The sequence below is a fragment of the Parasteatoda tepidariorum genome, chromosome 3 (genome assembly GCF_043381705.1).
Source record: "Parasteatoda tepidariorum isolate YZ-2023 chromosome 3, CAS_Ptep_4.0, whole genome shotgun sequence".
Classification (NCBI taxonomy): domain Eukaryota; kingdom Metazoa; phylum Arthropoda; class Arachnida; order Araneae; family Theridiidae; genus Parasteatoda; species Parasteatoda tepidariorum.
The window spans coordinates 847002-859407 of NC_092206.1; the positions used below are offsets into that span (position 1 = coordinate 847002).

The 12406-nt window shown below is 30.5% G+C and overlaps 1 protein-coding gene across 3 annotated transcripts in view; it reads left to right on the forward strand.

Moving 5' to 3' along the window:
• Positions 1-12406, forward strand: part of LOC107442445 (serine protease 33) — a 77636-nt gene that overhangs the window by 44868 nt on the left and 20362 nt on the right. For all 3 annotated transcript variants that reach the window (XM_071178168.1, XM_043051037.2, XM_071178169.1), the window contains 2 exons: positions 5935-6219; positions 12250-12326. In XM_071178168.1, coding sequence (XP_071034269.1) covers positions 5935-6219; positions 12250-12326 — 362 coding nt within the window. The remainder of the gene's footprint in view (positions 1-5934; positions 6220-12249; positions 12327-12406) is intronic.

Genomic DNA, 12406 nt, shown 5'->3' on the forward strand with positions numbered 1-12406 from the left:
TTTTTTTTTCTTTTTTAAAACCTTGTCAAGATTTTTTTGCCGTCACGGTACATTTCTTTTAAATATTTTATATTACATTTGTTCTTACTCGCCAATATGACCTATTCAAAAAAAAAAAGAAGTTGAAACAAAAGTATTTAAAAAAAATTACGGCTTACGACGAAATTTTAGTGAAGAAGTACAAAGAATAAATACTTAATAGCTAGTTTTGAACAAAAGATTTAGTTTTTGTTATAAAAAATCAATAGAAATCTGTTTCTCATCATTCTTTCGTTTTTAATACATTTTTGGATCAAGTTTTTAAAAAAATTATATAATCTAAATTTCGCTCAAATTGTTATTTATTCTTCGAACTTAAGGGCTAATTTATCATTCAAAAAAAAAAAATTTTTTTTCAATCAAATTAATTAGCGCAGCTGCTTTTGGAATAAAAAGAGGAAATTCAAAAATAGGTTCTTTATAAATTTTACATACTTAAATAAATTTTTCTCTTAAATTAAAATAAATTAAAAATAATAATTTTAATTAAAATTTTTTTTCTTAATTAATTATTTTTCTTTTAAACATATAAAGGCTCGAGCTACCTGTTGCGGGAAACACTAATTATTTTAAAAAATAAATACTTTAAATGCAACAAAAAATATGTGATCGTTAAGTTATCGTATTTATAAATGTGTATACGAATTTTATATATAAAAAAAATGATTTTAGAATTTTAGGAAAATTGAAGAGAGAAAAAGCAAAAGCTACAACATCAACAAACTGTTATTATATCTCGAAGAATATTTGAAGAAAATTTAAATTTATTATATATTTTTTTTCTTCTGAAAATTAACCACCCTACTTTTCTTATCTTTCCTTCTTTCTTTTTCTTTTTTGTTTGTTTGTTATTATTTGTCAAAACTAACAGCATTGAAGCATTTAAATATGACTCCGACTAGTTAGGGTTGCTTTCTCTCTAACGGTTAATTAGAGCGTTTCTAATGAATTATCTACCTAAGAAAACGAATATCTTAAGATAAATGCCTATTTAACCAAGGATGAAACTGTCTTTAGAACACAGATTAAAATGCTTATTTAAAAATAAAAAAAGAAAGAAATATTTTGTTAAATAGGTCGGTTCATCTTCATGTCTGCTTCGGAAAATAGTGAGAACTATCCCATTAAATGTATCTTACACAATGATGAGGAATAAAATGGCTCATGTTTCACGTTGGTAACAAAGAACAGCAATATCAAGCGTGTGAGCAGTCATAAGCATGAAAGTGCAAGCGTAAGTTGTTTACACATTTTTGAAAAACATCCGAAGCGAACATCCTGAATAACTTTATATCTAATGATCGGATTTTCACGTTCTATGATTCATTTTCAATGGTTCGTGTCATAATATAAGGCCAGAGCCTTATCAGAGCATAGAACTTTCGACATCCAATGAGGTGACACGGATTCAAATCCCAGTGATGGCTGATCGATACGAATCGCTAGTGTTGGCATTACGCGCACGGTTTGCACCAACCACAGTGCTGACGTAAAATATCCTCAGTGATAGACGGATCATGGGTTAGAGTCCCCTAGCCGTCAGGCTAACCGTGGAAGGTTATCGTGGTTTTTATCACCATGTAACGCAATTTCGGGGTAGTTTCATCAAAGAGGCCTTCACGAAAGCAAATTTCCCCCACTACTTGATTAGGGAGTTTTGTCTTCTGGATTGGGTTCAAAATGACAAGGCAGCGAAGTTGAACATAAGTAGTCGTAAATTTTAATTCTGTTCGGCTGTTCAACAACGGTTATAAAAAATAGTCTTTTATGGGCCGGGATGAGCCGGTAGGACGTAGAACTCTTGCTCGTGAGAACGGGAGTTCGAATCCAGTCGACTGAAGAATTCCCGTCTATTAAATGATCACTGGTGCTCGTTAAATCTGTCGGGGTTACAAAGTCCTCCAAGTTTCCATAACAAGTCAATATTTCGAGGGGTACTGATCCAGGAGTTCTCTTGTCTTCTGGATTTGGTTCAAAATTTTAAAGCTGCGGAGTTGAATATTGTTAGTCGTTAATTCCCAGATGGATCAGCTGTTCAATGACAGTTTTAAAATAAAATAAAATACAGGCTTATTCCCCTAGTGGTACTCGTTCTCACCATCTGCCACTGCTTGATGTCCTTGTAAATGAAACACGCACGCATTGATATATATATANGTTGCTGACATTAAATAAATCAACCTTGTACGGCTATCTGAAATAGACCCAATTGACCGTTTTGCATTTTTCAGCTCAAATAAATAAATATGAAGGCATAGTTATAATATATATATATACATATATATAGCATAATAAATAAAAACGAAAAAAATATTAAGAAAATTTAGAAAAACAATAAGTTTTATTTATTGCGCATAAGCTGCAAGTAAATAGAACTCATAAAATAAGTTCAAAATGTGGAGAAAACAAGTGAAAATTTACAGAAATTTCTTTTCCCCTTTTTTCATAGTTATATATATACACACATTGCGACCTTCCTTTCCGGTAGATGAGCAGGGGCCCTGGTCACTTTGTTTGAAGTAGCATTAAATAATATGAAACATCAATATAATTTAGCTCATATAAAGAGCATTTTTCTGTTTTTTCTTTAACTTATTATAGCGTTGGTCCATGTAAATCAACTGAAAAAGGAATTTTGTTGATTCCTAAAGATCATTTCGTTATGCAAAGAATGACGTTAAAATTTTTATTCAATCTAAATTTGAAGCATTTAAAAAAAAAAATTAAAAGTAGTTAACTAACTGTCAAAGCTCAGTAATATGGACAGCCAAACCGAAACTAGATGATTGATCCTGTTTCTTTTTGAAAATAGGTTCAGAATTTAGTTTATTATTTTATTTTGCATGGCAACAATAAGTACTAAAAGTATTAAAGGAGTTTATTATTTTATTTTGTATGGCAACAATATAAGAATTTCACTAAAGGAATTAAAGTGAAATAAGTTTATTGATTTATTCACGAATTTCAAAATCTGGTTTTGTTAAAACTGCTATATATTATTAACTATATAGTTATAAGCCTGGTACGCGAACGAGTTTTCTAAAAAACAAGAAGTATTCGGAATAATGACAAGTGTAAAAGTTGACAGCAAGAGTAGCGTGCATTTTGTATTTTTTAAAATTTTGAAGAAAGCTTCCAGCTAGAGAGTCTAAAATTAAATGAGTGCATAAAATAAATAAAAAAAGTTTATATAGGTATTTTGTCTATCTATATTACATTGTCACAGAACGTTTCAGAGTTTTCAAAAAGTAGTTTAGCATTCTCTCCAAATGCGATAAAATCGTAAATTTGGAGAATAAAATTTGGTTTTGGCAAATGATTTTTCCCCACTGGAACTGGAAAGAAAATTATTTATAGTTTTTTGTTTAATTTATTCTTTAAAATATTCCCCCTTGGTGAGATTTGAAGATGATTAAGCTACTTTTTGTATCACTGATCTTATCACGTTTGATTAGGTTTAATTCCCATTAATTGTAACATTAATTTAATATTTATGATTGTTATTATTTAAATAATATTAATTTTATATGTTAATACAAACTTTTAGAGTAATTCTGTTTTGTGTAAGCGCAAATTTTGAGTGTTTTTCTTTCTGTAATATTCTGATTTTTTCTTCATAATAAAGGATCAGATGGACAGATATACTCCAGTGAAAGATATTTCCAGCAAGATATATCACTATAATTACAGTATTGAGTATAGTGATATATCTTTCTTTTTATTTGCTCTTTTTTAAACGAATTTCCTTTAATATCTTAATAAAAATACAAATAAGAAGGAAAAAATATTATTCATTGCCAAGATGACAATCAATCCCTTGCAGTTGTCTTTATGTATTTTGTTTTCATAAATAGTATTTTATTTAGTGTATTAAATTAGATTATGTGAAATGATTTAGTATTTTTATTTTTTTTTTAATTTTTGAACCAATATTTAAATGCAGAGCATCTGTGTATAGCAGAGCTATTAATAATTTATTATTATCAAATCTGGGAGAAGCTTAGATAAATGAGGTTTTTGTTTTGTATTACATACAAATAGTAATGTAAGTTAATCTTCATTAATAATGAATTGAGGCTTCATTAAGAAAGTGAGATTATTTTTTAATTTTATATCTTCAGTATTTTTAATTATTTATAAAAAAAAATTTGTTTTTAATTTACATAAAGACTTGGGACACAACCTTTTTTATTCTAAAAATTTTATTCTTGTCCGTTTTTGCTTTGTTTGCTTCATGCAGGTGGCAATTTATAAAGTTAAACAGGTGTACAAAACTAAGCAAAAATTAATATGGGATATTTCTTCAAAAGTTGTTCAAATTGCAGAACTAAATCAAAAATTATAGTTTTCTGTGTTAGATAATACAAAATATTAAAGCATTTTTTTCATTTTTATGTGATATATTTCTATTGTCTTCAATGCCATTGTTTCTCTGTACTGTGGAGTTTCATAAAATAAAATGTACAATATAATGTATAAATTACAAATGATAATTTTTGTGTGGTTCATTGCTATATTTTGTCCTCGGCATTATCAGTACGTACTTCACTATTAGTCTGACATTTCTTAAATAGATGTATCTGAAAAAGTCGGGAATTTTTTTTTTCTTGAGTGACAACCCTGATGGAAAAATTATTTCATTTCTTTAAATAACTAAGTGCAAATCATTGCTTGCATTTTTTCAATAAAAATTAGTGGACAGTAATTGCATTCAATAATGATTTCTAAATGTACAATTATTGACCCTAAAAGAAATGCTATTAAACTTCTTTGGAGAATGGTGTTCTTTCTAACCTGAATGTTATTCAACTATTTAAAGTGTTTTATTTACACTAATCATATACTTGTGACATTAAACTGGAGGTGTTGTGAGTGATGTGTAGAACAAAATATACAAACTATTTTAATAATATTGAAATAGACAGTCATATATTGTAATCATAATATGCATGCTCTGTAACACTTTCAAACTATTGTAAATTACATAAGAAGTTACCAAAATGGGTTTCTATCTTCTACTGAAACAAACTGGTGTGGGAGAAAAAGTTTCTGAATACGATGAAAAGAGGGGAAAATATGAAGAGGTAGAAAATCTCGTAAATGCCTATTCCATTTAAAAAGAAGTATAATATGAACTATTATAAAGTGGTGGAACATTATATGTTCAGGATGTCTGTCCAGGGTATATTTACTACCCTTTCGCAGTAACTTCACAAATTCAACTTTAGGAAAAACGGTAGTTTCGCGAAACACTTTTAATAAAGCAAGTTCTTGTGCAAACCCTGTTCTCGTTTCAATCTATGGAAAAAGGAGCTTTTTTACAAAAAGGTAGCACATGTTTGGTCAGATAGAGCAATATGGTAAACCTAATCTGTCACTCACGCCATATCAAAGCGAGTTTTTTTTTTTAGCTGAGATTTCTAAAATGAAACGATGAGGGTTTCCATCCGTAAACTTTGCATGAAGTCAAAATTCGAACACAATCTCAAACATTATTGTAAATTTATTCTAACAGACCTTTACTTTTTATGAAATTTTTTTTTTTTCACTGTGAAACTTTTCTGTATGACCTAGTCGAAAATGTTCTCTTAATGGAAAGAACTTTTAGTGCCAGTTCTGTTAAATGCATGTACTTAAATGCATTATCTTTTTAATATGGGGAAAAATATACAGAAATTTACCTGTCATAAATGATTTTTATTTGAAGTGACAATTTTTAAGAATATTTTCTTTATTTTTGTGTTGATTTTTTAACATAATTTTTAATTTTCACAAAATGGGCACCTCTCAAAGAAAACCAGACAGACCCTTGATATTATACTATAAACAAAGCTTAAACATTAGAAATGTCGGCAAGTACAACCAAATGATTTATGATGCATATTTTATTTCCAGGTGCTATCTACGTCCACCATTCACCAGAGTCTGAGGTGTTCTTCCGTAGACCTAAGCATGAGGGTCGAGGTTTCAATTCCTTCAAACCTTTCTACCAAAGCCCTTCCAGACAGAATACTTACACTCAGTGTTCGAGTGGGGGCAAGTGCCAATTCTTTCTCTACTGCTGGTTGTCTGGGGGTTCACTGGGTCAATCATGTGGACCACTCTTCGCCTGTTGCAACACCCCCACGGAAAAGAAGTCGGTCAGTGCACAGAATTATGGACCGGTCAAAAATGATCCATGTAAGCAATTTTAACACTTCAAATCATATATTAAACTCTTTGTTAATATAATACATAGACATCTCAAGGCTTGTACCTAGTTTAATGAAATCTTCTTCGCAAGTATACTTCTATGATTAAAATTGCCAAATTTTAGCGTACCTTGCAGAAAGATTATTTTTTAGGAAGGGAAAAACTTTGGTTTTCCTTTCTGCAGAAATTTTGGAAAGATTTTATCTATTCTTCAGAATTATATTCAAAAGATGCTTTTCTCGTCCATCTGAGTGGAGAAAAAAATGCTTTTTCTATTCTCAGTTGAGAACAATGAAAAATAAAAATTAGTGAAGTTAAAAATTAGGTTTTCTTTTCTGCAAAAAATTTCGCGTTCTAATTTTTTTAATGCAGTTATTACAAGTGATTTCTACATAGTTTTAAAATCCGAAATCTTTAATACTATTGTATTTGTAATATTGTACTATATTACTATTGTACTGTATTGTTAATACTATTGTACTATATTATTTATGACAATAACTGATTCTTGAGCCGCGTTGGCTCAGGGGATAGAGGGCATCCGGCTTGCGCCGACTGCAGTACTGACATGAAATATCCTCAGTGGTAGACTGATCATGGGTTAGAGTCCCCTTGCCAACAGGCTAACCGTAGGAGGGTTTTGCGGTTTTCCTCTCCATGGGGCAAATGCGAGTTAGCTCCATCAAAAAGTCCTCCACGAAGGCAAATTTCTCCCAATACTCGATTCAGGAGTTCCCTTGTCTTCTGAATTGGGTTCAAAATGACAAGGCTACGAAGTTGAAAATTAGTAGTCATAAACCCATAAGATTGGGTTGGCTGTTCAACGATGGTTATAAAATAAAATAACTGAATCTCGCAATGAAAACGCGCATTTAGTAACCCTTTTTTGAAGAGTCCGTCGTGAATTAAAAATTTTTTTTTATTCAGATGATGATTTACAAAATGCGAAAAAGGATATAATTAGTGTGTTTTCCCCCTGCAAAATGCGAGAATATAGCCCATGATATTAGAATTAAAAATATATTGCACATTTAATTAAAAAATGGTTTAATCCAAAAAGTTTCTTTTTTTTTTTTTTTTTAAGTTGATGCTTTTGTTACTTTAACTTAGTAACATGTATATTTGTTACTTTTAAAATATCTTGCAGAGAGATATTAGTGTTAGAAAGGTATGTTGCAGAAAGCCCAAAAAAATTTTGACACGGGGGTTACCATGATTTAACGAAAAGCAAGTATACTTCAATAATTAAGGTGGACAAATTTTAGCATAAATAATCATGTTTCCCTGATAACCTAATTAAAAGGTGAAGGAAAAGATCATCAAAACAGCCATTGTAACGGAGAGGGTAAAAGATTGTGGGGAAATCCTGAAAATGTCTGTTCTTGCAATTTGAAAAATAAAAAAAAAACCTATTACGAAACATGTCTTTTGATGTACAACTAGTGGTTTAATTTAAAGCTTTCTCCAAATTTGAGGGAGTCCCTATTTATTTTAACTTAAGATTACTGCAAAATTAACACTTATGGCAAACTGGGAAGAAAATCTTTAGATGCACTTAAAAATAAACATCAGTAACGAGATTTCGCAAAGCGTGACTGATTCCTTTTAACTCTATTGCATTACGAACGCTATTTTGTTTTATAACCGTCATTGTTATACGGCTACTGATGTTCAAATCCGTAGCTTTGTCATTTTGAACACGATTCAGAAGACAAGGGAATTCTGGAAGAAATTTGCCTTTATTGAGAACTTTTTGATGGAACTAACACACATTTGAGTTCCATGAAAAGGAAAACTATGAAAACCTCCCGTGGTTAGCTTGATGGCTAGGGGTCTCTAACCCGTGATACGTCTGCCACTGAGGCTATTTTACGTCATCACTGTGCTCGGTGCGAGCCATGTGCGGAATGCCGACACTACGTGAGTATCAGAGTGCATCAGCAAAATTTTCCAGATGAATCACCGTTTTGCTAAGGTGATTAGCATTATAGTTCACATAAGATTAACGCCATGCAAAATATTTCTAGCATATTAAATACTGGGTAATAAGTGTGTTTGATTAAATTTAAAAATCATGGTGATATGGCGAAATTCGCAAAAAATTAATCTAACATTAAAGGGCCAAAATCACTGTTGGCAATGGTCTCATTAAGCGTTTTCTGAAGGGCCCTTTGATCCCAATAAATGCATCCTCTTTGTAAAAGTAAGCTGCAATCCCTTAAAAACACTGCTGTTTTATTTAGATTCTACTTTGAAATAATTTATTCTTTGTTTTTAAGTAATAATTACACATTGCTAAAATTGTCTGTGATTATAGGTTTAATTCTGTTTTCTATCTGTTTTTGTCTGTTTTACATTGTTAGGAAGTCGACCGGCTTGTGTAGGGGGCAGAAAACTGTCCTTGCACCAGAAAGGTTCTGGGTTCGAATCCCTGGCAAGACATGGATGTTTTTTCCTTCGCTGTACTACCTGTCCTCACTGTGGGAGCGACGTTAGCCTACCTAATATGGTGCCCCTGAAAGAGAGGCCAACAAAATCGCCCTGTAAATGCCTATATTGACGGAGGTTAACACAGGTGGGCATTGGGGGGGGGAAACTTTGTTGGGATTATTCTCAACTGGTTTAATTTTTATGAGTATTCAGGGATCTGTTTAGAAGAAATTTGGGTTCGTTAATGGACCCTTCACAGAATATTTTAACTTAAAAGTGGACCCTTCACAAAATAATTTATCTTTTAATTGGACTCTTCACAAGAGACACTCGAAAGACATTTGCGTATTATTGTAAAAGGGCGGGGAAAATTGACTCATGCTAAGTGTTCAACTCTTATAGATGTTTTCAAATCTACTGGCAATCGACGTATATTGCTCTAATATTTTGTTAATCATGTTTTTCTGCTTAATTCCTGAGGCTTAGTTTGATCTCATTTCATTTATATTATGTACCTTAACCTCTTAGGAGTCAAAAATTATTTATAAATTCCAAATGTAGTATTTTAAGAAAATATTTCTACTTCTACAAACATCGTGTCTACATTCTGATTGATATTAAATTATATTTTTTTGTAAATAAATAATTGAGCAATATATTATTTATAAAATTAATTGATAAAATATGGTGTAAATAAAAATTAACTTATATCAATTTTTTTAAAAAAAAACTATTATAAATTTAAGAATTGTTTAAGTTTACTGAATGTGTAACACATTAGAAGTGATACATGATTAAGTTGTGTTATTTAAAATATGTCAATAGAAATTATTAAAAATGTGAGTGGTATTGTTTCCATTATTCGTCCGAAATGAATATTCTGTGTTGTGTAGTATAGGCTAAATACTAAATATTTGTATGTTGCATCTCTAATTTAGTAGCAGCAATAGCTGTTTAGTTTTGAAAATTTGATTTTTTTTTTAATTATAATTTTACAGTGTTGAGCATAATCTTGTATCCATTTGCAATAACAGGACCCTATATGCACAAATTCACAAAACAGGACCCTGGTTGAAAGAATGTGACTTGACGCTTATTTTATATTCACTAATTACGAGTAATTTTTTCACTTTTACAAAAACTGGACCTTTCACAAAATGTCTGGACAGACCCCTGGTATTTTTTTCGGGGGAAGGAGAATTGTTAATACATTTCTTAGATTTTAAATTTTAAAACTATTTTTTTCCAGTAAATATTTATATATATATTTTTTAAATCTTTAAATGTTGATTTTCTTTATATGTCGTATCTGAATGTTCATTTCCTCATAAAACTTTTCTTTCTTTTGGTTTAAATTATCGAAAACAGCTTTCAAGTTGTTTATCAATTAATCATTTTTACTGTTAGTTTATTTTTTTTAAGAAGAAAGAAAAAGAATTGCACAGAGATTGCCTTTAAATTACGTTTATAAACTATGAATGTTTCTCTTTTGATTATGAGGGAAAATTATCATTTTGAATATATTCATAAAATAGTATGAGAGGATAATTTAAAAATTGTGCCTAAAATTCAATTATTACATAATATTACACATTTTGATAAATATCCAGTGTTTTCATCATAGAAAGAAAATGGGTGAGAATTTCTCACCCTTTCTCAAAAACAGGGTGAGATTTCAGAAAGTTAAGTGAGATTTCTAAAAACTGAAAAAATACAAATAGACTTGGAAAAAAAATTTCTTTTGTTATAATACATTTTTAACGTCTTCTATTTTTTAAAGCATTGAATATTTTTGCTGCATCATCATAGAAGATTTTGCCTTTACTAGGTATTTGTCCATCTTACATTAGTGCATAAAAAAATTTGAACGTCTTACATGAAAAACCATACCTACAGTAAACACGTGGTTGCAGAGAAATGTGTTCTGAAAGGGGTTCCGTGGTTCGGAGGGGTTGTGTTCTGTTGTTCGAAAAGGTTCTGAACAATACCTACTGGTAAATAGGGAAGCTAGATAACGGGGCAAGTGTTGAAAATAATGAAGATCCAGGAAGAAAAGTGAAACGGATTTTATTCTAAATGACGTAATTCGAAACTTTTTCCAAAATGCGAGAATTTTGCGAATTTTGAAATTAATTTATAGAATACGCGAATTTCTCGCGGTAATCATTTTTTAATGCGAGAAGAGAAAAAAATATGCGAGATTCTCGCGTTCTCGCGCTGTAGTGAAAACACTGAATATCTGTGATATTTATTACATATATTACACATTTGCATTCATATTCCGCATTTTGATAAATATCTATGATAAGTTACAAAACTCAAAAGTGCTCTTTTCAGAGAGGAAACTCTTCTTTTTTTTTGTAGGGAGAACACAACTATTGGGCTAGGACTACTGCCTTCTGATATTTTAATGGTCAAAAATTCAAATCTGTCAAGAAATTAGAGTGTATGGGGCAATCCATACAAAATTTACACCTATGATGCAAAAATGATATAATTTTATTTTATTGTTCTTTATTGAAAATAAATCGACACATATTTTTGCGTTTTTGTTTAAATTGCATATTTGTGACTATACAAATTTTTGAAAATTTCGCTTTTTTGAGCACACGGCTTTGCAAGTTATTTTTTAACGTAGTGCCATCCAACAACAAAAATACTTAAATACACTTTCTTGAAGTGATTTTTCTCAAACTTTAAGAAAATCAACATTAAAATATAAAATTTTTTGTTTTTGACATAAAAAAATTCATTTTTTGAAAAAACAACTTTTTTTTGCAATTTGGACATCTTTGATTTTTTTAATATTTCGACAGTGTGAAGTATAATCAATAATGATATTAATTCCAAATTTTTGGAATGGTAAGACACTTTGTTCGAAAGATATAAACAAAACAGTGACGGTGCGCACGCCGCGTATGTATGTAGAATATGGCTCGACTGTTCTCGAACTCATCCGCTACCTACTAAACTAGAGCGCGCCGTGCGCGCTGTCACTGTTTTGTAATTCATCATCACATTAAAAAATCATGAAATCCGTAGCAGTAACTACCATAAAGGAGATCAACAGCAAATTGGCTCTTCCAAAGGGGTTATTAAATGCATTTTGAGATATTCAGTTGTTGTAATAAATAATATCGTATTAAAAAAAAATGGATTTTAAAAGCTTGTAATTCAGCAGTAATAACCGCAGGAAAAAATAAAGTGAAAATTTCTGCAGAAAGAAATACTGAATTTTTTACTTCATTATACTTTATTCTTTGTTATTCTCAAATGATAATAGAAAAATCATTAGCTTTTTCCACTCTGATGCACGAGAAAGGCATCTTTTAAATGTAATTCTGTAGAAAACATAAAATCTTTTGAAAATTTCTGCAGAAAAGAAAGGCAAAAAAATTTTTATTTCCCAAATGAAAAATCTTTCTCCAAGAACTCTGTAACCTTCTGCGACAATGTCGCTGTGATTTTGCCACAGGGGATTGGAGTAGTTTTGCATTGCATTAAGGTCCAATGTTAAGAGTCTAATCTTATAAAGTTATGTTTGTTTTTTTTTAACGAAATTCAATTTGTTTCATTGTACTTTTGAAGATTGTGGAAGAAGTGCGACCAGAACGAGTAGAATAGTTGGCGGTAATGATGCATACTTTGGACAATTTCCTTGGCAGGTAATCTTATAACTTGTTTTCATTTCTAACATAATTATTTATTAAAGCTTGGTTTTACTTTAAGCTGGTTAACAACATTT